At 41.3% G+C, this 26,588-nt stretch overlaps 1 protein-coding gene across 5 annotated transcripts in view; it reads right to left on the minus strand.

The window, feature by feature from the left end:
* The window catches only part of syne1a (spectrin repeat containing, nuclear envelope 1a), a 181,486-nt gene that overhangs the window by 38,184 nt on the left and 116,714 nt on the right, over nucleotides 1-26,588 (minus strand). For 4 of the 5 annotated variants that reach the window (XM_033649057.2, XM_078173825.1, XM_078173827.1 and 1 more), the window contains 22 exons: nucleotides 26,200-26,418; nucleotides 24,813-25,093; nucleotides 23,882-24,047; nucleotides 23,617-23,772; nucleotides 23,112-23,264; nucleotides 22,112-22,294; nucleotides 21,788-21,925; nucleotides 21,052-21,237; nucleotides 19,793-19,915; nucleotides 18,697-18,879; nucleotides 17,158-17,301; nucleotides 14,351-14,581; nucleotides 12,089-12,229; nucleotides 9,725-9,838; nucleotides 9,169-9,330; nucleotides 8,527-8,721; nucleotides 8,246-8,419; nucleotides 4,507-4,698; nucleotides 3,383-3,514; nucleotides 3,113-3,213; nucleotides 2,758-2,908; nucleotides 2,431-2,559 (listed from right to left, as the gene is read on the minus strand). In XM_033649057.2, the coding sequence (XP_033504948.2) occupies nucleotides 2,431-2,559; nucleotides 2,758-2,908; nucleotides 3,113-3,213; nucleotides 3,383-3,514; nucleotides 4,507-4,698; nucleotides 8,246-8,419; nucleotides 8,527-8,721; nucleotides 9,169-9,330; nucleotides 9,725-9,838; nucleotides 12,089-12,229; nucleotides 14,351-14,581; nucleotides 17,158-17,301; nucleotides 18,697-18,879; nucleotides 19,793-19,915; nucleotides 21,052-21,237; nucleotides 21,788-21,925; nucleotides 22,112-22,294; nucleotides 23,112-23,264; nucleotides 23,617-23,772; nucleotides 23,882-24,047; nucleotides 24,813-25,093; nucleotides 26,200-26,418 (3,654 nt within the window). The remainder of the gene's footprint in view (nucleotides 1-2,430; nucleotides 2,560-2,757; nucleotides 2,909-3,112; nucleotides 3,214-3,382; nucleotides 3,515-4,506; nucleotides 4,699-8,245; nucleotides 8,420-8,526; nucleotides 8,722-9,168; nucleotides 9,331-9,724; nucleotides 9,839-12,088; nucleotides 12,230-14,350; nucleotides 14,582-17,157; nucleotides 17,302-18,696; nucleotides 18,880-19,792; nucleotides 19,916-21,051; nucleotides 21,238-21,787; nucleotides 21,926-22,111; nucleotides 22,295-23,111; nucleotides 23,265-23,616; nucleotides 23,773-23,881; nucleotides 24,048-24,812; nucleotides 25,094-26,199; nucleotides 26,419-26,588) is intronic. The other variant, XM_078173826.1, reaches the window with a different exon arrangement.

Raw genomic sequence — 26,588 nt, forward strand, 5'->3', positions numbered from 1 at the left:
TGAGTTTTTTGGCAAGATTATCCAAATGAATAGAAAAGTAAGTTTAGAATCAAGCCAGACTCCAAGATATTTATAGGAAGCCACCTGTTCTATGCACTTTCCATCAGTAGTGAAAACGCGAGGAACAGGAGGCTGGGAGTGGGATCTAGAGAAATACATGACTTTTGTTTTACTAGCATTTAAAACCAGTTTAAGATTTTTAAAATCAGCCTGAATCGAGCTAAACGATTTTTGGAGGTGCTGAAAAGCGCAGGACAGAGAGGGGGCACAAGAATAAACAATTGTATCATCTGCATACAGATGAAAGTTAGATTTATCACAATTTTGTATATCTGTGCCAATGTTGTTTATATAAATCGTAAACAAGATAGGCCCCAGAATAGACCCCTGGCGCACGCCCCGGGCAACTGACTTGGAAGATGACCTCTGACCATCGGCAAGGACTGTCTGTGACCTGTCAGTAAGATAATTTGCAAACCAACTAACAGAGTTTACACTCAAGCCAATATTATGGAGTCTATTGATTAAGATGGTGTGGTCCACAGTGTCAAATGCCTTAGATAAATCAATAAACACTGCAGCACAGTGTTTATTATTATCAAGACCCTGAATTATGTCGTTCAGCACCTTGGAAGCAGCAGTTATAGTGCTATGACCTGATCTAAAACCAGACTGAACAGAGCTAAGCTGACCACTTTCTAATAAAAACTCCTTTAGCTGGTCATTCACCAGGGATTCCATAATTTTAGCAACCACTGAGAGTTTTGAAATAGGCCGATAGTTGTTCAGGTCAGAGGGATCCCCCCCTTTAAAGATGGGCAAAACATATGCTTCCTTCCAAGATTTAGGGATAGAATTAGTGGACAGGGATAAGTTGAAAATATTAGCCAGAGGTTCAGCTATAAGTTCTGCTGAGAGTCTTAATAAATAGGGATCCAGGCCATCTGGGCCTGGAGACTTCTTAGGGTCACTTGCTTTTAAAGCTTTAAGGACAGAAGCAGTAGAAACATGTTCAAAAGCAAAACCATAAGAACCTGGAGTCTCTTCAGCAGTGGGAGGGCTGGACAAGACACTGGATTTCAAATCGGGAAACAAGCGATCGAACAAATATCCAGCAGAAACAAAGTGTTCATTAAAAAGATCAACAATAGATTGCTTCTCAGTTATTGGCTGAGAACAATGAATAATTTGTTGGGGGAGCAAAGCAGGGGCAGTAGGATTAAGCGACTTAATAGTTTTCCAGAATTTAGAAGGGTTATTTAAGTTTTCAGACGTCAAGTTGAAATAATATTCAGATTTGGATTTCCTGATGGAAGCAGTACATTTATTCCGGAGACACCGAAATCTGGACCAGAGAGAAGAAGAGTTTGATTCTCTGGCTTTGGCCCATGCTTGGTTACGAACATGAATTAACTCAGCGAGCTCAGGGGAAAACCAAGGGTTATCTCTTCCTTTTATTCTGAATTTGATAAGAGGTGCATGTTTGAAAATAATTCCATGCCATATCCACATTAGGGATCAGACTAATTCGATCCAAGTCACCACAAAGTAAATCATGCAGAAACGCCTGTTCAGAAAACCTTTTATAATTTCTTTTTAGTACCGTTCGAGGGCTTGTTTTTGGGAGCCTTGTATCTCGAACACAAGCCACCACACAGTGGTCACTAAGATCGTTTGCAAAAACTCCGACAGAAGAAAATTTATGAGGATTATTTGTAAGAATTAAGTCCAAGAGAGTAGATTTACTTGGAAGTTTAGAGGTGGGGCGGGTAGGAAAATTTACAAGCTGGGATATGTTCAGCTCACTACAAATCCCTTTAAGACCATCTGAGGCAGAGGTGAGCCAATCCCAGTTCAAATCACCCAACAATACCAGTTCAGAATCGTTAAATTCAGCCAGCACATTTGAGATAAAAAAAACACTGAAAAATTTAAAATAAAAACAGTTTTGTTATCAAATTGACCTCCAGCTTCAGAGTAAGTCAGACTGAAAATATCTTGTAAAAAAATTAAGAAAATTGACACAAATGTCTTTTGTTGTTGTGGGAATTAATCAACCACCTATGTGTGATGGAAGTTTTAATGATGACATTAAACCTTGAAGGATGATAATTTTAGGGGATTTTAACTTAAAAGCATTAGAGTGTAATAGTTTAACACAATTTAAAACTTACTTTCAAAAATGGTTGAACAACAGACGGTGGTCGTTAAGATCTGATAATACCTCTCCTTACGTGAACACACTTATCTGTCATACGTGTGTTTTTAATTATTTATATTATGTTGGATCATCATTTTTATGCAATTACATACAATCCCAGGGACAACTGATGAAAATTAGCATTATGCTATACCTGGTGCAATACAGTGCACTGTCCCATAAAAAAATGAATGAAATTAAAATGAGGTACAGTAAAATCTGTGCTGTACCTCATGGGCAATTCGTTCCAGAGTCTGACCACAGGCCTCAAACAAAGCTCTGGGAGAGCGAGAGTCCTGATTAGCAGACACGCCTCTAAACACCATACTGGGGCTGGACAGACGGGACCGGTGGAGGACCTGCACACAAGAGTAACAAATGAGACATACGAGACCTATGAAGGTCAGGCTAGAAGCAAACAGAACAATCAAAGTGTGAAATTACATGAGAGGAAGAAAGACAGAAATCAGCCTTGAATAATGAGTTTAAGACAGCTCAAAGCAAATTCAATTATGAATTATTATTAAAAAACATCACACTCCAACATGATTGTGTACCGGGCTCAGCTGGTCCTGTTCCAGAGAGTTGAGGGAGAGCTGCAGCTTTGTGTTTTGATCTTTATTGAGGTTTTCCCAGCGCTGTCTCATCTGTTCCAAAGGTGAAATGGTCTCAGACTCCAGCAATACTCCTCCTGGGATGGACACCTCACTGTGGGGAAGAGAGGAGTGAATCATAAGAGACTTATATCTGGTCCCTGGTGTGTTACTTTACCAGCATGTTCCAATGTAATTAAATGTTTTTACAACAGAAAAAAAAAAATCAAATCACAGAAACTCCTCCTTACAGAAATAATGACAGAGAAATGTCAGTGAAAAATAAGTGTGAGAAGAAATGAGAGAGGAGAAAACATACCTGTCCCCATTAGGTGTGGTCTGTTGGCTGAGTAACTCTTCTCCAACACTGGCTACAGACTTCAGCAGCCTCCTCTGTTCAGCTACCTGCTCCTGCAGCTCCTGGGAAGTCACCATAAAGCATTTAGACCATAAAATGTAGAAGTTATTTGAGATCTGTCTAAAGGATCCAGCTCCTGCTTGAAAATGAATCAGTTACCTATCAGTGGTACAAACAGGCTTAGGCCAGGCCTTTTAAATATAAAAAATCTGCAAAAGTTTAGCTTCTTACCCTCTGTCGAAGAAGGTTGTCGTGGTGCTGCTGTGTGCGTGTGGATCTGGCCTGGGAAAGCCAATCCTGGACATTAGGACTCTGAGACAGAGATGAGTCTGGCTCACTGTCCTCCTGCTCCTGCAATGAACCCTGGGAGAAAGACAGAGGGACTTCAACACTTAAAGAAGTATTTCACAGCTGGAAAGATGGTCTTACAGTTAAATGGTCGACTAAAATTCCGAAAACATTTAAGACATGAAAAAGAAAAAGCACTGACAGAATCTTGATTTGTATTTGAACAGCACTGCCTTGTTTCACCGTTTGATCTCATTTTTTTAGCCTTTGTTTTAACAATACAGGAAACAGTATGGCAAATGCTTCCTGTTCACAAATTCTTGCATTACAGCCAAACCATGCACTAAAATATGTTTCTGAAAACACTTTGGAGGAGAAAGATGCAATATAGTAACAGGGTCCTGGTTTATATTTGATCATCAGCACTATGTTGTATGTTGTGTTAGTTCATTGCCACATACTACCCACATTGTTATGATACAAAGCTGGTTAAAAATCATCAAAAACAACAATAAAATGTATAGATGTATAAAAATAAACTGAGATTGATTGCTGCTGTAGTTCTAATGTGTTGAAGAGTGACTTCATCAATATCATTTTTTACTAAAAGAGCACATGAAGGGAGGCCAACAACAGGAAAAAATGAAGTTTTCATAGGAAGTTCAGAGATTTAAGAAAAAACTGCTGTTTTTCCAAATGGGCCAAAGCCAAAATGTTGCATCATCAGAAACACACCTGCTGCAATACATTTAGTGTTAACATGTGATGAGGTAGCATCCTTTTGTCTGCTGTTTAAGGCCCATTGTGAGACAGACAGGCTCTTATTGTTCCATAGTGGAGAACAGTGGACTTTTATGAAGGAGCATGACCCGACCTTTAGTATTTGCACAATACTACCATTGATACTGTTACACAGTCAGTGACACATAATGCAGCGCAACACAACAAGAGACACAGAGGCATGGAGGAAGGATGAGCTGGGAAATGGAAAAGTGTGTGGGAATGCGGAGGGGAAGGGAACTGATGGCCTGAAACAAGACCCCAGAGCAAATGGCATCTGACCTCACCTGTATGTCAATTTGTTTATCCTGTAGCATCTGCTGCAGTTCCATCAGGCTGTCTTTGAGGGAGTGCAGTTTGAGGGTGAGTTGCTCCGCCTCTCCCTTGGTCTCGGCCCGACCCTCCATCAGCAAGCTCTCGCTGTGGACGGACAGCTCCGACAGATATGAGACCTTCTGCTCGATCTCGAACAGCATATTCTGGAAAGGGAAGCGTTACAGTCAATAAAGAACAAACTACAAACACATATACACAGAAACAGAATTTATCTTCTAGGCTCTCTGAAATGTGTCACACCATGTACAATAAAAGAAAATTTGTTAACATTAAAAAGCTTTTCTTGGATGTTTATGCCAGTGGTTCTCAACCTTTTTGACTTGAGACCCATAAAATGAAGCAATGTTTACTTGTCACCCATCATCACCAGTTGCAACCAGTAAAACTTAAGGGTGATGTTTTCCGTTATTTGATTTTTAGACTCCCCAAAAGGTAACATTACACAGTAATTCCAGTGGTTTAGAGGCCTCTACTAAACATAATGAATGGAACTTTTAGCTCTTTTTAGCACGCACTGTATACACACAGCATCCTTCAGTAGCTTACTTGTATCTGCCTCTCCTTGTCTTACAGTTCTTAAGATCCACTTATTATTGCATCTCATATTATTATCCCATACGTTTTTTTCAAGCTTAATACCTTACTTTTCCTTCAAATCCTTTTCAACATATCCCACACTCCCCTCTTGCATTTCTAAACAAGGGAAACAACTGAAGAGGAGACCCTCCCTCTCCACATCCAGACTGTGTGTGAGAAGTGTTATAATTGTATGGAAGTGTAAAAGAGGGGGATTAAGGTTGTATCCTCTTCTTTCACACGAGGGTCCTTGACAGAGATGGAGATGTAATTCCACGCAGAGAATTCTTCCCAACAATACAGAGTGCTGCCATACAACTTTTTTCTTTCTACTCAGTCCTGTCACTCTGTGATTCACTGAGAAGGTGGGGGACGTCTCTCACAAAAAGCCTCTTTATGGTTTTCTAACTGAAATTCCAAATTGCCTTTCTTTTGGCCCAGGATCAAATAGCACTCACAAATCTTTTAATGTATTGGTTTAACTGACACAGCTGCAAGACAAGGCGGAGTTTGTTACATGCAGCAATACAATGTGTGGCAGAAAGTTTAGACTCAGCAAAGTATTTGATTAAGCACTGAGCTGTGAGAGGCTTAAGTGGTTTTTGAGCTGCTTACAGCGCAATGATTTTCTTGCAGTGTGTTAGTGTTTAAAAGAACAGACTGAGGTTGTTTAGTGAATAATTTACAGCAGCTAACAATGCTAAAATCAGTCACACACACTGTTTGTCAGACTAGTGAGGACTAGTCAGACTGATGCGTTGAGAACTGATGAAGCCGCTTGGATAAGAGGTGAAACGTCTTCTAGACAAAATCAAAGTCCAGTTGCCTACGATTTAATTGTTGCCAGAATGGAATTGACCTGGATAAATGAGAATATCCACAGACTTACAACTGAGGTGCAAAACCATCTACAAAGTATCCTAATGCACAGAGCAGATTCATAAGATACAACATTTAAAAGACAAATTAGTTGTGACCATTATCCAACCAAAGCCTTTAATATATCAAACTTTTCTTATTTTCATTCTTCCACTCCAACTTCTTGCCTTTCTCTTGCCACTATTCCTCACGTCATCTGCTGACCTCAGATCCTTCCTCACATGTTGCCCTTCCCATTGGATCTTTACTGTAATAATTTAGTCTTTTTGGTATTGCAGACAGTTTTAGCCCCCTGGAGATGAGGATCCGCCAGGGGCCGGACCTTCAGCCCTGAGCACCACAGGGGCCATATGTGAGCTATAATCAGCTTACTGTCTCCCAGCTGCTACACACACACACACACTCTTTTCGATTTTCTTTTCCTTAGCAATGGAACTAACATTATTACTGCTGAGAAGCCAATCATGGTGTATTATGGGATGAATGTTAAGAGACTCAGTTTTGGTACTGAAGAGATCAAGGTATATGCTTCCACAAAAAAAAGAAAAAGATGCCAAAACAGCACATTTGTTTTTTATGTAGAATAAGACCTTAACTAATTAATCAAAAATTAATTCTCCAGTGCTGATGTGGCAATCTTCATTTTTGATGAAAATAAAATGAACTTAATGAGCCTCAGTTGTTCTCACTTGAATGTATAAGTTAAAATAAAACCCATATTTGTTATCAGAGAAGCGTTTGGCACAGCAAGTGTACGTGTACATAGACATGGACATACCTGAAACTTAAAGGGCAACTACGCCCATTATCAAAATTCATATATTTTATTTCTTTTACCTAAGACAGTCCAGGATTATTGGAAAATATGCACAAGTCTCTCCTAAATCCAAAAACTAGAGTGCAAAAACTCTATAATTTGCGATGTCATAAATTCTGGAGTTGCTCCATAGACAATGAATAATGAAAAATGTTATAAATGACAGTGAGAACACCCAGGGGAATGTTCTGAGTATTCGGGTACATTTTCTGTTTCACAACTGAGAACAATACAACAGAATAAAGCTCATTTGGATATAAAAAAAGAAATCAAAGATAGTGTGGATCCACAAAATCAGGCTCCATTGTCTATGGAGCAGCTCCAGACTTTATACTTGATGACATCACAAGTTTGAGACTTACTTCTCTGGTTTCTGGCTTTGAGAGAGAGAGTAGCTCAGGTTCACAAATATTGATTGAACTTTCCTAAGCCATGGAAATAACACATTGCAGTTCTTAATTTACGTGCTGTTCCCCTTCAAAGTACAGAACAATAATTTTAGCCTCATACAGATCCTTATATCATCACGTCACCAGACAAGAGTCAGACTAATTCTGTGTTACTCAGAAGCATCAACAACCTTTTATCTCCCAGACAGGCAGGAGCCTCTCAGCATAAAATATGCCAAGAGTAAAGGGCACTGATGCCTCTCAGGTCAACTACATGTCAATGCACACATCAAATCATTTCTTTATGATCCAAACATTCCTTAACAAGTGCACTATCAAGGTACATATACATAAAAGCCTTTGTCTGTAAAGGTATTACGCTGCTCAAATTGTGGATCTGTGACCACTTCTACCATTTAACCATGGATGCTAATTATCCCACAGATAAAGGTGATGTTAGCATAGAAACAGGATGAGTGGGGAAACAACACTTGGGCTGGTGAAAGAATGTTTGACGACAAGTGAGGAGGGTGATCGGAGGGTCAGACTCTGATCCTAAAAAAAACTTGATTTACTGGAGAATAAGGGCACCTATTCCCTTCTGTGCTGAAACAGTTTCATATTCAATGTAGGTTCTGTAAACTTCTTCTGTTTTTTGAAGATGAGTTTATGTGTGACATAAATAGTAACAGTAATACAATACCGAGGGAATTAGTCCAAGGATATGCTCTATTTTTGGAACAGTGAAGTAGCCAGATACTCCTCTTTAGTCTGTGATAGCTCCCTGCTGATAAAACTGTAGCATGCCAACTTTCCTTTAGTGCCTAGGGCAGTGATAGCAAAGTTTTCCTTGACTGTGTCAGTTGAGCAAAACTTAAAAATACCTGAAACAGCAAGGAAGCTGCATACCATCTACCATGGGCAAAATCGTTACCCTTGGCAAACTGAATAAACCAAGCTCTCAATCTTTCAGTGCTCAGTGAACCAGTCAGTCCAGTTTTTTTAAGATAGCAAAAACGGCATTCTTACCTGACAGTCAATGAGCTGCTCCTCCATGTCCAAGTCCTCGTTTTGGGGCTGAAGGGCAGAGCTCAGAGTGGCACGAGTGCTAAGCAGCCAGTGGTCGAGCTCCTCGGCCTCACTGTGGTAACGCTGCAGCGCCTGTTCCTGCCGCTGCTCCTCTAGCTGTTCACTGAGTCTCTCCTGTAACATCAATGTAAAAAAAAAACATGTTAGATTCCAAAAGTGAGATGATTTTGACACTATAACGGAAATAATAATGTAAATTAATATCATCTCTGAGTGCACACCTCCAGCAGCTGCCGTTTCCCAGAAGCCTTCATTCGAATGGTGGCCATCCTCTCTCCCAGCACAGTAAGAGTAGACTGAAGAGCCAGTTGGTCCCCAGCCTCCCCATCGCTGTCACTGTCTGCCAGCTCCTCAGAGAAACACGTCTGTAACTCACCAATCTCATCCTGCAGCATCAGGATCTCATCCATCAGAGCCTGGACGGACAGAGATCAGAAAAGTGTGAGAGGTGGAAGAAAGAACAAAAAGAGAGAGTTGAAGAAGACTGAAATGTTAAAGGAAGAGACTAAAAAGGAAATGGCTGCATTAAAAGAGGGTTTGTCCAAACTGCTTGACAGTAGTGTTACAAAAAGGAGCTGTATCGGCCGTCACTGTGAAGTTGGCATAGCAACGGAGAACAGTGCCATGCAGTCTGTGCAACCATTGCACGGGCCAGTGCAATATTAAACCCCTCAAACATTCTGTTTTCTCAGAGCAGGCTTGTCTTCAGTCAGCTTTGTGTTTCCCCCGAGAGATGTCATCTGTCTGCCTTTAAGTACTTTCAGTGTCACTATCTGTATTACACTCCTCTCTTTTTCTATATCACACACATGAACACAACTTCCCCAATATCTCCAGACCTCTCTGTCCCCCCTCTCTCTCACCTGGTGTGCAGCCATCTGGCTCTCGGGGCTCTTGTTAGGCTCCAGACCCTCATTGAGTGCTCCTTCTATGGACTCCATTTTAGTGGAAATGGACTGGAGGGACTCCTGATAGTGTTGCTGCCGCTCCAGAGCTTCATACAGACTCTTTTGCTTCTCGTTGATCTGTGGTTGGACAGAAGCGGTAGAAAGAAAAAGAAAGACATTAATGATGAGAAGGGGAGTCTAGGGGAAAAAAGTCCAGTGATAGTAGAGGGAGTTGGAGGTATATTTGGATTTCAATTTAATATAAGGTCAAGCTTTAGTACCAGTTTGGCACCAGTGTACTTTTAACTGCCATAACTGTCATAACCCTATTAATTGGCACCCTGTGAATTGTGCCGACTTCAAAATTCACATAAGGATTTCTTAAATTAAAATGTGTAGCTGATTTTACTGGTCTAGTCATACCACTAGATTTGTTGAAGCAAATGACCTAGCTGTGTAATACATATCACAGTGCTGTTTTACTTTTTCATGTGAATTAATGTAGTTCATTGTAGTTGATGATGTGACATACCACGTTCTTGAGTGTTTCCCAGGATCTCTGCAGGTCATCGAGGTTGGCAGCACTAGTCTCCATGGACGGGTCGTACAGCTCCTGGAGGGGCGCTCGGCTTAAGGCACCTCGACCCTATCATGCAACAACACAGTGAGTGTAGGTCTCTCTAGTGTGTCAGAGCGATGTTCAATATATGGTTGAACGGAGTGTGGTGGTTGTAATGTGTCCTCCTCAAACTGTCAGCAATGAATTTGAAAGGCCACATTTGGAGGAAATATGTCCACATCTGCTGTAAATACAATTCTGCACATATATGCTAGTTTGTAACAGATTATGCACTCAGAAATAAACTAATATAGACAGTTAATATAGACATATAAAATGGTATATTAAAATATACTTGTAACATATATACTAAATATTATAATTATATTATTATTATTTTATTACTAAAACTAATATTAGTGTAGCTACTGGCATCACTGTTTGCCCCGTATCGCGTCTTTGTCTCACTCGGTCTCTCCCTTTTTTTATGTATCATTTTATCATATGGATTAATGTAAATCTATTATGTTATTTTGTTCTGTACACTCGACACCTATTGCACGTCTGTCTGTCCTGGAAGAGAGATCCTTCCTCAGTTGCTCTTCATGAGGTTTTTACCATTTTCCCTCCGTTTAAAGTTTTTTTGGGGAGTTTTTCCTTATCCGACGTGAGGGTCCAAGGACAGAGAGATGTCGTATGCTCTAAAGCTCTCTGAAGCAAACTGTGATTTGTGATATTGGGCTTTATAAATAAAATTGAATTGAACTGAAGTTGAAATAAAAATATCTTCAACCTGCTCTAATTGTTTTATTGGAAATACAGAGGGGTCTGTAACTGATCCTGCTCTGCTTCTGCAAATCCTCCTTCCAGTAAATGTCTGTGACTTTTCTTTATTAATGTAATTAATATGAATAATTGATAAATAATTAATTTAAATAATCATAATAATAATGATAATTATTATTATTATGTCAAGGAATATTCTCTTCTTTTGGAAAATGAAAAATTCAATAAAATGTATTTTAAAGAAAAAGTTCTTGGTTAAGGTAGGTCACACCGAAATGTATCTATAACTGCTTTGCTCTCTGTCTCACTTCAACAGCATCTTGCTAAGGTCCCATCAGATAAATTTAAACTCTTTCTTTTCTCTTTCTGTTTCTTCTTTCTGTCACTTTGTTTACTGCTTTTGACCTTATTGATTTTAGTCAAGTTCAACAATTAGGCTCACATGACATATCACAAGACAAACATACTGTATTTACATTTCACAATAATAGCTAAAGAAACAACCATGACATTTGCTGTTTCTCCCAGAACAACAAAGACTTCCTTTTTCCCTGCTGCACCATCTTAAGTCATAGATTGTACAAAAAAGGTCCTTTCTACCAGTGATTTTCAAAGTGGGGTCCTGAGACCTCCAGCGATCCAGTGAAAGGTTTTAAGATTCATCAACTTATCATAATAAAAACAAATATTTTAACTTCTGAAATCTAAAAAAGTAGTAGTAATAGATTATGTTCTAAGGAAACTACAACCATTCTTTTGTGTTGTTCTTTCACATAACTAGAGTTGTAGAGATGTACAAAATATTCTACATCAACTGAATCCAAAGGACATATACAAGGTAGTATTCTCTATCTTGTAAGATGTTCTTGGCTGAAAAGAGACTGAAAACCTCTGCATTATGTTAATTCAGCTATACTAAGAAAATGACACCCTCTCATTCACATCTCAGCAAAGAAGCAAGTGGCAAACCAATTTTCTTCAGCAAAATAAATCTGCAAACATAAGGCTGATAAACAGGGAAAGCAGGGGGAGCATGGCAACTCTCCAGCTGTTTCCAACATCCATTGTGTTGACAGTGGTGATGACAGGGACTTTATTGTTTGGTGGTGGCAATGGAATGGGATGGGATGGGGTGCAGAGTAAGCCCGTCCATTTTAACAAGTCATTGAGCCACATATTCAATTGTCAAAACTCTACCAATGTAGGCTCACTTGCTGCATAACAAAAGCTGCACTGACACTTATGTACAGTAATGTCACTGGGTAGGAAAACATCTTTAAGACATGTTCATCTGCATTGGAAAAAAGTAAAATAATCTCATGCCAGTGTCAAAAACAGCCGTTTTAAATAAAAAATAATAAAAGAGACTAAATATTTTGTTGGTGACTCATTAAAATGGACATTTTTATGGCTGCACAGGTTGAAGTGGTGGTCTCTTATGATGTTAGACCAAGAATTTCAGATGTGAATTGGTCAGTGGTAGTATGGAAGCTGGGCAGGTCAGGTAATGCTGGAGGGCTCTGGAGGTAACCAGGGTGGGGTTTGCAGTACCTGGTTAAGAGGAGCATCAGCGTTAGCCCCCGGGGAGGGGGAGCGGCAGGCAGGGGGAGAGGAGACCTCGCTGTTGGTGCCCTCCTCCCCTGACTCCTCCGTCACAGGGGAGAGGAGTGTGTGGCAGCGGCCGGCTGTCATCTGACCACACATACACACCACACATCAAACACGCACACATCAAAAGAAGCAGGTGGAGGAATAGGGAGGGGGACCAAACAGAAAACGCCCGGATCAAAGGAGTGAGGAGACAGAAAAATGAGGAGAGAGAAGAAGAGAGCATAAAAATTAACAGGGGGAGTGCAGGTTAGGCAGATTGCAGTGAGCACATTGCTGATTAATTAGACAGTGAGTAATCGAATAACACAGAGAGGAGACCAGTTAGATCACATTACTGCTGTTGACATCAAACACCGCATTTGCCATAGCACAGCATTTAGGAGACATAATTTACTGCAGCATTTCTCTGAGCTAGCAAATGGACAAAGATTGGATTCCACTGGCAATGAATGAGCCACTCAGATTTTCTTTACAGGATACATCAGGGGAAAGGAATGGCCATTACCAGGAAGTTGAAAATCACACTTTCAGTGAGTACACACATAAACGCAGTGCTCTCACCACACACAGATACTGTAAAGTTGCAGTTTCTGAACCACAGTAATTTCCTTTCCATCACAGACACACTTTCCGTGTGAGTGGTACAGGGGCATTATTCCTTTTCACAGATTTTAAAGTTATAATGTTTTCTTGGATACTCAAACTACTAGAAATATTTTCTTTAAGAACTAGAAAAGACCCACTCATACAGTCTGATGCATGAGCATGCTGAAAAATGACATTACGCGTATGTTCAAAGGGATAAAAACACTATATTAACAGTAAGAAGAAGTCCTGAGAAATCCAGAGGAAGATCAAGGCCCAAACTTAAACAAAGCATAGCTAAAGCATTGCATAGCTTACAGCGGCTGGACTGGTGAATACAGCAACAGCAGCAGCAGCAGCAGCTGTCCTAGAAGTAGCACAGTTGTCTGTGTGCCTGCATGCTTCAGTAGAGAGGCAGAGCAGAAATGTGAGCCAAGCCCTACTGGGCTGCTTTTTGGCAGTTAAAACAGAATTTGGCCGACTGACTCGGGACCTTATTATATTTGGAGGACTTTTTCCCCGGTTTTATGATGCAATGCAAAGCAACCAAAAGCATCCGCACACCGGCATTTGTCGGATACTCAGCAGTTTCACATGGTGAGATTACTTAGAACCTGAGAAGTACTGCCAACAAGGACACGGTAACAATGACACAGAGCTAAACATGCCACACAATAACAAATCAAGGATATCAGCAGTCCTGCATAGCAACTCCTTTATGCCATAGACACACATTTATCATGCTCTGCTCACACACAAACACACACACATGCAGTAATATCCTGTTTCCTGGCCTGCTGAGACCAAACACACCACAAACAGCAGAAACAGAGCAAGGAGGCGAAAAAATCTGAATCAGAACGAAAGACACAGAGGAAGAGGGTAGTTTCTTATGTGCGAACACATGAGAAAAATGAACAGTCAAGCTGAGGATGACATACTGTAGCAGCAGGCAGACAGAATCGGGCTAATACAGAGCAAAGTGAAGTGACACAGCACAATGTCGATGCAGTAGTACACAAGAGGGGAAAGCCAGAATAGTAACACTTGAGGTATAAGGAAGATGAGGGAAAAGACGTTATTTCTGTGCAGTACAAAACACAAAAAGAAATAGGAAGAGGATACTAATAGAGAGAAAAAAGCCTATTCTGAACCTCTCTTATATAGATGCACATGAGGCCCTGCAGCCAAATTTAAAATTAAATGTCACCCCAGGGGTCCACATTTTGTGAACATGAAATTGAATTGTACCAATATAACTTTGCAAACTGTTACTGGGAAATTAAGAGTACTTGAGTCAAACCTGTAATCATAATCATATTATCCTCAGACACCCTCTAATTTAGGATAACTTTAAGCTAATTACACTATTGTGGAATGAACTGTAAACGCCCTCTACAAACCCTAACAGGACCCCTGGGGTTTCCTGTATTCCACTTCAGTGGTCTGTATAGAAATGGAGAAGGGCTAAATGCTTCACATGCAAACACACACACACACACACACACACACACACACACACACACACAAACATGGGCCAGACGGGCATAAAGCCATGCAGCATGTACATGTGTGAGTCTCTGGGTGATTGTGTCCAAAAAAGGCTTTGCCACTCACCATGACGACAGAGGGGTGTGCTGGGAGTTGCTTGTTGGTGGCGGCGTTGCTGGTTGCCACAGAGCTGGGCAGCTCCTCATCACTCAGCTCGTCCACGCCATCTGAAAGGCCCTCCACCTCGTTGACCGTCAGCAGCATGGTGGCATGTTTGGCTTTCACCGTCAGCATCTTGCACTTGGAGTGGAGCGAGGCGATCTGCTCCTGGTAGCCACGGATCTTCTGGGCCAGCTCCTGTCAAAACATCCCCCACAAACAGAAAACACCACCACCCCCAGGGTCAGGAGAGTGTGGTTCAGTCCACAATGGAAGATCAATAGTTCCTGGTTAAAAGGATCCTGAAAGAAGGGAGTGGCTGAGTTGGTTCAGCTTTGAATGTGGTGCCGGTGTGAGAGGAGTAAGTGGAGTGGACGCATTCTCTTCTTTCCCCGGTCTCTGGCTTTAGGCTTCACAGTGTGTAAGCGTAGAAAGAGAATAGCACTGCCTCACTCCCTCTCCCTTTTTTCGTCCATCTCTCTCTTCTGTATCTCTGAGCCAATCAGAGCAGCACAGAGGCGGGTGACTCAGAGCAGCGGTGAAGCCAACAGACAGGATGTTTGGTTGAGAGAGAGCGAGACCCTCGCAAAAATAGTTCAAAATCCCTCAGACACTCCCTCTCGTACACATATACAAATGGCAAGGAAAAACAGGAAGTGATCTCACTGCCTGCCCCCCCCCTTCCTCTGCCTACAGCTTCCCTTCTCCACCAATCCTCGGGACAGAGTCCTCTCAACAAAAGAGAGTCGTAAGGAGAGAGGGAGTGTTTAGGGAGGACGACAGAGATGGTGTCAAATTACAGCTATGGTATGAGCTGCAGGCCGGGTCCAGCTCCTCCTTCCCTCCTCCTCCTTCTACTCCCCCTGTCCCGCAGATGGTCAATGCACCGATAATCAGGTCATGTGACTGACTGGGCCAGTGGAGTTGCAGCTATTTGCTCAGCTTAGAGATCAAACTCAGACATAAACACAGTGCCATGCCAAGTCACTCTGCAGCACCGGTAGGACTGAAGTAACAAGAAAATATCTACAAACACCTGGGTTCATATACCCCCTGTCAAATATAGAAGGTAGATAAAATCTGCCAGAACCACACAGGGAAAATCTAAATGTAATATAAAAATGTGTTGCCTCTGATGTGTTTCTCTGCAGGTCTTTTTACACCCCCCTCCTTTGCGATCTCACTCTCTGCATGGGAGATCAAATACACTTACTCAGCAAAGTAAAACTCCAACATGGAGTGCAGGCCTTACCTAACGCAGGTAAAAACCATCTACACTGCATCAGACAAGAATCTATGCAGATAATATTTACATGTACCATCCGATAGAGGAGGAATGTGCATGTGAGTTGGGCTTGTAGAGGCACAACATTCTCCAAGAATTGTTGTATGAGGTGCATGGCTCTGATAACACGATGTTAAAAGCAGCAGTATTTAGTCTGGGGCCTTTGGTGGTTTGAACTAATGATTTTAATGCCTGTCTCAATGACTAAATTACAAATGCTCAGTCTAATTCAGACATAAGGGTTGCCCACAACTTCTCTAAGACATACAGTATATTTCCTGCTGCCTCAACTTCTCGTTTTAAGTCTTACACTGTTACAACGTGCAGGAAATACATAATGACTCAACCTCCATTCTCTGATGTTGACCTCATTAGAAAAGCTGTTTTTAGAAATAAGCATAGAATTGTCTTTAAATGTCAAATGACGAGCCTTTAATGCAACTGACACCTTGAATGTTGTAGGAGCTCTGAAAGAAAAATGCTGTCAATCTGTTATTCTGGTTTGTTAGAGTTTTTATAAGATTTCCAACGTGATGCATCTACAGTCAAATCTATAAAACCCCTTTAAGTCCATGTTGCTTTGCTATCATTTCACAGGCTATTTAGACAGCTTTATTGCCAAGCTTTGCAATACATGAATAAGGAATGTCAGTGAATAAAGACTAATCTTAAAGTACACTTTAGGGCTAAAAGTGTACTTTTGGTCATGGGCTATTTTGTCTAGACACCTTAGCTTCCATTAAAGGAAATTGTCATGCTACAGCATACAATGATATTTTAAACAGTAGTATGCTTCAAACTCTGCTGCAAAAGTTTGAGGTCATGGTAAAAGAAGTATTCAGATCCTTTACTTCAGAAAGAGTACTAATATTATGCTGTAAAAATATCCCACTAAACGTGAAAGTCCTGCATTTAAAAGCGTACTTAAAGGGACAGTTTGGATTTTTAAGGTTGTATGAAGTACTTATCCACAGTCAGTGCATTTCCTACAGTACATGGCAGTCAGCAACCCCCAGTTTGGAGAAGCAGGCAGGAGTACCAACATAGAGTCTAAAGCTGTCAGGCAAATGTAGTAGAGTAAAAAGTACAATATTTACCTCTGACATGTAGAGGAGTAGAAGTAGAAAGTACCATAACGTGGAAAGTTAAGTACAAGGCTATTTCTTGTGTCAACATGACAAAAATAGGCCAGTAAAGAAATGGTTTTTCTGAGTTTGGTGTGGATGAACTTGACTGGCCTGCACAAAGCCCATCCAACACCTTCAGGATGAAATGCAGCGCCAACATTGAGCCAAATCTTATCACCCAACATCAGTACCCTAATTCACTAAGACTATTCATGGCTGAATGCTAGAAAATCCAAATCTTAGTGAAAAAGCCTTCACAGAAGAGTGAAGGCTGTAATAGCAACAACTTCTAAATGCTTGAGTTGGAGCTTGACTTATGTTTTAAAAACTTTATAAGAGACAAAGTGTGTGTCTTCTCTGACCTCATGGTGGTGTATTTGAGCCTGAAGTTCCTGTATGTTATTGGTGGAGACTGGCCGGTCCTGAATGATGCGATGAGCCTCTTCTATTAATCTCTGGAGGTTCTTAACTTCCTGTTCGTACTGCTCATACTGCACCACAGCCTCCTGGGAAAAAGGGAAACATATAAAATGTGAGATATATTGTTGATCTCTGAGGAGTGATGAGCATTTCTCCTGCCTCCCCTTCCAGGGAGGTCAAAGGTGAGTGTCACCTTCAGATGTCATCAGAGTAGAGTCATTTCTTTCACTCTTAATGTCACACATGCTTTATAGGTATCAGGCACTTCAATTTATTCCTTTGTAACACCATTTCAAGATCATTTTTAACCAAATTTCATTTCAATTTGTTAGACGAACCATCTCTTTCTTATTCAAGCAATGCAGGTAAGTATAACTGTATATATGTGGTCTCGTGCAGATGTAGGTTTTATGTAGGAATATTACTATTAGAGTGAGTTAGGTTAATCTACATTTTACCAACAGGTAAGTGCAAGCATAAAGTAAAATAAAGTATGAGGTTCAGCAGTAGGGTTAAACATTTCTAACATCAGAAGTGTGGACTTTTATGCAGAAGAGCTTGACTCAGTTTGGGAGAAAGAAAGAAAGAAAGAAAGAAAGAAAGAAAGAAAGAAAGATGCATACATGAAATAAGATAAATATGTTTGTGTCAATTAAGACTTCAGAAATTCAAATTTCAGACAATTTAATGACTTTTAGGAGCCTGCAGACACCCTGTTCAAATATACAAAATCAAGAGCATGGACGTTTTTGCATTTTCATACAAAAACAAGTCATTTGAGATGTGCTGATATTAGAGCAAGTAGGTATGTTAAAAAGCTCTTCTGCTCGTTTTGGGCATCTAAAGCCTGTGCAAGCTAAATTTCCATGATAACATTCATAACATTGTCGTTATTGTGTTTAAAACATAGATATGAATGTTAGCAGTTCGTCTCAACTATGTCCCTGGGCCATGTCAGATAGACTCATTGTTTCAAATCTTGGTGTGTTTGGTTGAAATGGCTGAGATGCTTTACGTGTTTGTCCTCCTCAGATAGTCACAGAAGGTCACTTGCTTCTTCCTCTAAAGGCTAATCTTTGCTACAATGAGCTTAAAAGCAAAATCGGCCCAGAACCAAAGGACTGGAGGATAATACTGGGCTGATGGGGGCTCAACAAAAACACACGCATTCCTGAGGCGGCCTGTTTCGACACTGCAGCCTTTAGGGAGGCAAGTGACGAGTCAATGTATAACTATATTACTCTTCTGACAGGGCAACAATGACCAACTAGACACCTCAAATGCTTTGAGCCATGACGATTTTTGGTTCTACGGTGACAGAAAATTTTGGCGTTTTGGTGAGAAAAAACTAATAAAGACAAGGTCACCAAACAAACACTCTCGGGGGTAGGGCTTTCATCACATTGATTGGTAAAATAATACATTACATAATACATAATATGTGGCAGCTGACCAACAGCAACATGAGGACTGCACAATACCTGCAGGATGTTGCACTGCTGGATGGTGGTATGCTGCAGTTGGCTGGCCTCCTGCTGCAGAGTCTGAGCTGTGCGGCAGATAGGCAGGCTGGCAACTACCTCCTCTGGTAGCCGGAGGGCGCTCTGACACTGCTGTACTGCCGCCACCTGCTGCTTGAAGCCCTCCATTTCCACCAACAGACGCTTATGAAGGAATGAAAAGGACGTTAGAGAGGAAGGAGGAAATGTATGGTGTGTGATAAAGTAACACTGTGTTTTCAGAATGGTTATATTTATTTTTTCCTGCAGGTTGACGGATGCAAATTGTGTGGGGATTTCATACTGCAAGTGTGAGTTGTGAGTGTTGGAGATATCAGCTGTAGAGATGTCTGCCTTCTCTCCAGTATAATGGAACTAGATGGCTTATGGTGCTCAAAGTGCCAAAAAAACAAAAAAAAAAACATTTAAAATACTCAACGTCAATGTCTCTTTCCAGAAATCATGACCCACTAGCTCATAATAATCCACAGACCTTGTTAGCAGTTTCACATAGTAACTATTTTCTTTCTATTGAACTACTCCCACCAACCGTAGCACTGCACAGAAGGAAGTGTGCATCTATTCATGGGCGAGAGGCTTGTGCTTGTGACAGCACAAGATGTAAACATTAATGCCATCCTCCTCCGCTGAGCTGTAACATTAGCAAGCTCAGTGGTGCGAGGTGCGCTAGCAGTGGATGCACACTTCTTTTTGCACAGTCATATAGAGAGATGGTGGGTGTAGTTTGATAGACAGAAAATACTTTCGACATGAAACTGCTCATAACAAGTTCTGCAGATTATCTTTAGTAACTGGGTCATGATTTCTGGAAAGAGACATTGCTGTTTTCCAAATGTATTTGTTGGCACTTTGAGCACCACCATCTAGTTGTATTACATTGGAGAGAAGGCAGCTATCTCTGTGGCCAATATCTACACCACTTGGCAACTCAAACCAAAACAACTTACACTGATAAACAGTACTACAGATAAGAACAAAAATGTGTATTTTTGATTTGGGGTGAACGGTCACTTAAAATGTTGATTTTAAACGAAGCATCTTAAATGTGTGTATTCACCTGTCTCTGTGTGAGCTGTTCCCTGAGGCTGAGCCTGTTGAGGTCGGGGGACGCAAGTGTGATCTGGATCTGGTCTACAGCAGCATGGAGGATCTTCACCTCTGCCTCCAAACGCAACATGTCCTGAAAGATAAACAGACAGATAAAACAAATCAAAGAAAAGCACACACAAGAGTAGGAACAATTTATACTGTATATATATCATATACATATAATGTAGCTTATACAGGGTGTCTACACATATCAGACACTTAAATGTAATGCTTTTTAACACCCTTTCAAGATAATTTTCAACCAAATTGAAGAATTTGGGACAAATCATCCTTTTCTTATTAAAGTATTAGAGGTAAGTAAAAAGGTAAGTTGTATATATGGTTCTGCGCAGTGGTAGGTTTTATGTACGAATATGATGTTTACAAGGAGTAAGTTTAATTTACCCATTGCCAATAGGTAAGTGCAAGTATAAAGTAAAAAGACAGTATGAGGCTGGTGGGTTTAAAGATTTGTAACAGCAGAAATGTGGCTTTTCACGCCGAAGAGTTTGACTCATTTTGAGCAAAATAAATTAAAAGATGGATGAATAAACTTAGATAAAATCCCTTTTAAGACTATTCAATGACTTTAAAGGCCTAATGCATATAAAATCAAATTTAAGACATTTTAGGACTTTTTAAGGACCTGCTGACACACAGAGGAAGAGTTTTTTCAATTCAGTTTGAGCCATAAATAAAAAGGTTGGCATCTCTTTAAAACAAAACTCTTCATTTGTAAATTCTGATTGACCAAGATGAATTTCATGTGAGAGGAAATTAAATAACCCATCGCTACAAATAAGGATTGTGCTATGTCTACTGTAGACCCAGAAGAAAAAAATCCGAACTCACTGGAGGAATTGTCAACAAAATTTCCAAACACCCAGTGTTATTAGCAACAATCAGCAACAGACTGTCATCTGGGCCCCAGCTGTATGGCAATCAGATTAGTTTAACAGATTACTGCTGCAAAAGCTAAAACAGTGCATTCCATTATGATGGTGTAATGCAAGATGAATGACCATAAGGGGGCACTGTTGGGTTGTAGCTCTGGTGTATTTGACTCAGTCCAAAGGGATGTGTACCAAATGTTTGGATTTAGGAAATTCAATTGTCTGCATTTCCTAATGAAGATGATTTGATCAGAGAGCCCTAAAACTATTTAGAGGTGAAGTATTATTGATGTCTTATTCCCGTAATGGTTGCCTCACAGTGAATGTTGTTTACCTTTGCTGCATCCTGCAGACTCTGGAGGCGAGTCTTGGCAGTTTGCTGCAGCTCCTCTGTGCGTCTGCTGAGGTGTTTCACCTGCTGGATCCACCCCTCTGTCTGCAACACCTCCCCCAGCTGCACCTCCCTCTCCCCCATGGCCTCCAAGTCGCCATGGAGACCCCGACACTCCCGCAGCAATGCCTGTCACCATAGGAACATAAATTGCAAGTCAGAGAGAGGAGCCTTTTGTACGTGCAATTACACTAATTAAGGCCGGCCGGCCAACTCAGTGTACAGTACATAACATGTCACTGAGAAATCAAACAAGTGTGTGAAGCTAATTAGCTGTTAATTTGTGGGGTGTCTTCAGATTTTAATACAGGACATATTAGTATTTACTTTTGTGGAAAAATAAATGTCTAATTATATTTTTCACAAAAATAAAGACTAATATTTAATAAATGGACTTGCACTTCTACTCACACACACATTCATACACTGGTGGCTGGGGCTACCATATAAGGTGCCATCTGCTACTCAGTTTTAAACATTCACACGCACTGCAACTAGGCATTCAGTATCTTGCCCAAGGATACTTTGACATGCAGACTGGAGGAGCTAAGGACTGAACCCTCGCTCTACCTCCTGAGCCACAGCTGCCCTGATTTGGGTCCTGGGATTTCAGAGCCCATTTTTTTCAGACATCTTAAAGTCATTCCTGCTACCTGCTGTGTAACTCATTAAGACTCACCTGGTATGCTCGAATTTGCTCCTGCAGCTGGGACGCAGAGCCCCAGATAATGCCACCAGTGACCAGAGCTTCTGCCTTTTCTGTCCAGCCCAAAATGAATGCCTTCATACCCTGATATTCCTCCACCTGCCTCTCCGCCTGCTCACAAGAGACAGACCAAGACCAGAGGAATTAATACAGAAGAAATAATACCATATCAAATAGAATCACCTGATACTGGCCACTATAGTCTGATAACTATATAAAAGATTTGTTGTTTGATCATGAAAGCAATATTGGGAACTTGAATAATATTGGAAACTGAACTTAATATGGATATCTCACCTTTTTCAGTCTGCTGGCTCTGTCCTGGACCTGCTGCGTGGTGTGTTGCTGCACCTCTGTCAGTTTGGCCACAGCATCGCCCAGCTGCTTACACAGCAGAGGGTTCTGCTCCCCAAACTCCTGCACCGCTACTCCTAACTCCGCCAGAGAGCGACCACAGCAGTCACACTCTTCACAAAGAGCCTGTAACAGAGGAGAAGAAGTAAGAAGTGGAGAAAGATAAAAGAACAAAGAGAGTTTACGCATGTGTTAAAACTAAAAAGTGAACTTCAGTAAACCCTCCATCCCAGGTCGCTATCTTTGTCTGTTTGTGCTAAAAAAAATCCCATTCTACATCAGTGGTCTTAACCTTTTTCGTGTCAAGGACCCTTATATTAATACACATTAGGCCACAGACCCCCCTTTGACACCTATGTTTAAGGGATTGAAAGATCCTGAAGGTGGAGGGGGGACAATTTACGGGTCATGGGAGGAAAGAGGATGCAAGGAAGCATAAGTTAGCATGATGAAAAAGCACGCTTACTCACGCTGGGCTCACTTCTAAGTGAAATATATACTGAAAATGAACTATTCCCCATCAACCTACCAGCACCTATAAAGCTCCAAATTTACCACTTTATATCTTGTTTCATTTGTACAAAACCAAGCTATGGTTTTACAGGAGAGCAGTGATCTATCAGTTAACTTCAGACGTGCTGGTAGGAGTAGTTCAAAAATGAAAAACTACTCCTTTACACACTCTTGAGGCCTTAAGGATCTACAGATGGGCAGAGGAGTGAGAGAAGAAAAAAGTTGGGGCGACAAGAAAGAGAACAGGAGGGAAGGGGCTCAGACTCCCATCTGGGATACTTCTCTCAGAAGTGGGTCACTGTTGAAGGCAGAATTCAGTTCATGCCATTCCAACTCTCACACACTCATTAACCTCAACATCTGCAAAATGAATAGCCAATTTAACAGGGGTTAATTGCTTGTTAATTAGTCAATCTGTCTGGTTGATTACTTTGGTCTCTTCTTTGGCCTCCTCCAGGTCGACACCCTTGTCTTCCAATTTCAGAGCGATGGTCTTCAGCTTCGCCTCGATGTCCTGGAGTCTGAAGCTGAAGTCTTCTTTGACATCTCTGGTCTGCTGCACCTCCCTTTCTCTCGCCTGGACCTGAAGCAGATGGCAGAAATACAAATATTTAACTGTGCTGTCAAAACATAAGCCTTTAACAATGCTAAATGATAAAGGATAATTCAGAGTGTACTCTCTGGACACACTAAGAGCCCTGCTGCAGGGAAGTAGTCGTACATGAGACTGCACTGTAGAACTCATACAAGTGAGTGCTAGCTTTACACTGGTACATACAGTCATATGATCACTTCTACAGGTTTGTTTGGGGTTTTTTTACATTTAAGAGTGTTCTTAACACAATAAACCTACTAAACAGCCATTTGACAGTCCTAATGAGTTAATGAAATTGCAACATTTCATAAAATGTTAAACTGTAGCCAGGAGAGGTCACCTGGTCTTCAGCGGAGCCCAGAGCCAGAGCCACCTCAGCCAGCTGCATGCTGAGCTCAGAGGGCAGACCAGCCTGGAGGTCCTGGTACTTGGACTGCTGCAGCTCTGTCATGCGCTCCACACTCTGGCGCCTGCTGATGACCTCACCATGTGCAGTCTACAACACAGACAACATCACGTGATAGACTGTTAGGACATGATGCTGTTTTTATGTCTAAACAAGTTAGAGAAACTAAACCAAAATATCGCTGTGTGTAGTGGCCTACCTCTAGCTCTTGCAGCAGTGAATCCAGGTCTGCAGTGGGACTCAGCAGTAAGCCACGAGTATCTTGGATCCATCCTTTGACCAAGCCCAGCTCCTTCTCAACCTCCTCTCTCTCCCTCAACTCCTGGTGTACCTGAGCCCTGCTGGCTCGTACCCGCAACACGAGGCTAGATAAGACATTAAGTAAATTTAATTTAGATATTCATTTTATTTTTTGGTCCCTGCTTTTACTAAATAATAGGTAACTTGCATGGAAATAAATAAACCACAAAGAAAAAGAAAGCTTTTTGTTATCAAAGTGAATGATACATATCTGAAGCAAGCACCAATAGATTTCTAGAATAAAAATGACAAATGATATAGTAAAAGATTCAACACAGAGGGGCTTGAAATCCCAAGTGAGAGTTCTTTAGTGTGATGGGCTGCAAAACAATTTGAATATCCACCTACCTCAGTAAAAGTCAAGCGGAATCAGATTATGTTTTAAACGTGTATGTTCTCTGACAAAATTTCTTGTTCATTCATTCATTTTCCATAACTGCTTATCCTGTTAGGGGTCATGAGGGGGTTGGAGCCTATCCCAGCTGACCCTGGGCAAGAGGCAGGGTACACCCTGGACAGGTCATCAGACTATCACAGGGCTCACACATAGACAGACAACCATTCATGCTCACATTCACACCTACAGACAATTTAGAGGATTAACCTGCATGTCTTTGGACTGTGGGAGGAAGCCGAAGACCCCGGAGAAAACCATGCTGACATGGGTGAACATGCAAACTCCACACAGAAGGGCTCCCCCACCCTTGATTTGAACCAGGAACTCTCTTGCTGTGAGGCAACAATACTAACCATTGTTCTCCAAATTGTGTTATACAAGATTTAATCTTGTTTTTGGTCAGCTGCGACAGCCACAGCACTGGCTCACTCACCTGTCATATTGCTCCTGCATGCTTCTGATCTCTTGAAGGCAAGGTGTCTCCTCATGTCCATTCTCTGTCTTTTTCTCCATCGCCTCCTCCTCCTCTCCTCTGAGGCTGCGTGTGTGTTGCCCCAGCAGGGCCAGGATGGACTGCTCCCTCTCCACCTCCTGGCTGAACGAGTCATGGTACTCCAGGAGGCTCTGGAGCGCCGCCCTGGTGGCAGCCTTTTCAACTGTGCTGTCTGGGACACGGCTGTGGAGGTCTTGGGACACTGAGCGCACCTTCTCCATCTGGGTGAAGTGCAAAGATTCAAGTTCAGATTTTAAATTTACTGTGAGTAGATTAAAGCTGGTAAACATGGATGAAAACAATGTTGAATTTAAAGGGGACCTATTGTGCTTTTCCTTATTTTCTGTCATATATATATTTTTACAATGTCAGATGTTCGTACTAAACGTGGCCAAAGTTTCAAATAATTAGGTAAACGTATGTTGAAGTGTGACCCCACCTGTGACATTATTTCATTTCACAAAGTATCTTTTAAAGTTCTATCTACAGTATACAATACTCCCTGTGATAGTCGAAGGCAGAAAACAAGAGTGTAGAAACTCAAGTGCAGAGAATGACGTCATGTCCAGTTGAACAAAGGGGCCATAGAAAAACAGCGGACAACAGGAAAATGCCACATATGAGGAAGTGACCACCATTCCTTACAGTTTGACCTAATTTCCCTTTAAGGAGCAGTGCTTTGTGGGAACTGTTGTGAGCTAACAGCGATCACACTTGAAAGAGGTCGAAAGGCGGGAAAATGCTTCATGACACAGTGTTTTGGCAGGAGCAAACAACTGGCTTGAAGCCTGGAGTTACATCACGGCACACCAACTGGTATTCAGTAGTTGCTGCGTTTGACCTAAATCTGTAGAAGCATGAACAATTTTCTAGACTTACTCTAAGTGTCATGTGAGTATAAACAGCTTCTGGGGCCTGTAGGCACACTGATGGTTGGTTTTACACTGTACATGGGCATTAATGAAGTACATTCATGACACATACAGTATGCACTTGAGCATGCAGAGCACACACTCACACAGCAAGCCATGAACAAAATCACCAACAAGTGTACAGGAGATTCAGAGGTTGCCTTAACTAAATATTGACTGCATTTCTTTTAGGAATAATGGAGAAATCTTAAGTTTGACACATTAGAAACACTCGGGGCAATCCACACCCCTGCTCAGGTGGTGGCATGTGCATATTAATTAGCTATTAAATATGTCTTATTGTCATTAAAAAAATGAAATTTAAAATGACAGGTAAAATTAGATTATGGTGTAATTTTTAAGTCTTTGTAAAAATGATGGACAACAAGAAAGTTTAACACAACTGCTGCTCTAACCTTGTCAGTGAAGTTCCTCCACTCCCTCGCAGTGTCCTCCAGTGCTCTCTCCTGGGCTCGGGCCACACTGCGCAGCCGGGTCCACCGCTGCCACAGTGACGACACTGAGTGGCTGGTGACAGCTTTGCTGGACTCCGAGATGATCTGCTCTAACTCTGTTGCATTCTCTTTCAAAGCATTCAGAGGCAACTCTAGCAGGTCGATGTGAGCCACCAGAGACTACAGCCAAAAGATTAAGACAGATACACGCAAGATATTTCATGAATGCAGTCTTCTGAAACATTTATACTATGGGAAAGTAATATTTTCCCCTAAAAGAAACAACTATGCAGGCGCACGAGAGAACAAGGAATAATGCACAAACCCTCAACTGTTTAAATATTAATGTG

This window comes from Epinephelus lanceolatus, chromosome 13 (assembly GCF_041903045.1).
Source record: "Epinephelus lanceolatus isolate andai-2023 chromosome 13, ASM4190304v1, whole genome shotgun sequence".
Taxonomy (NCBI): domain Eukaryota; kingdom Metazoa; phylum Chordata; class Actinopteri; order Perciformes; family Serranidae; genus Epinephelus; species Epinephelus lanceolatus.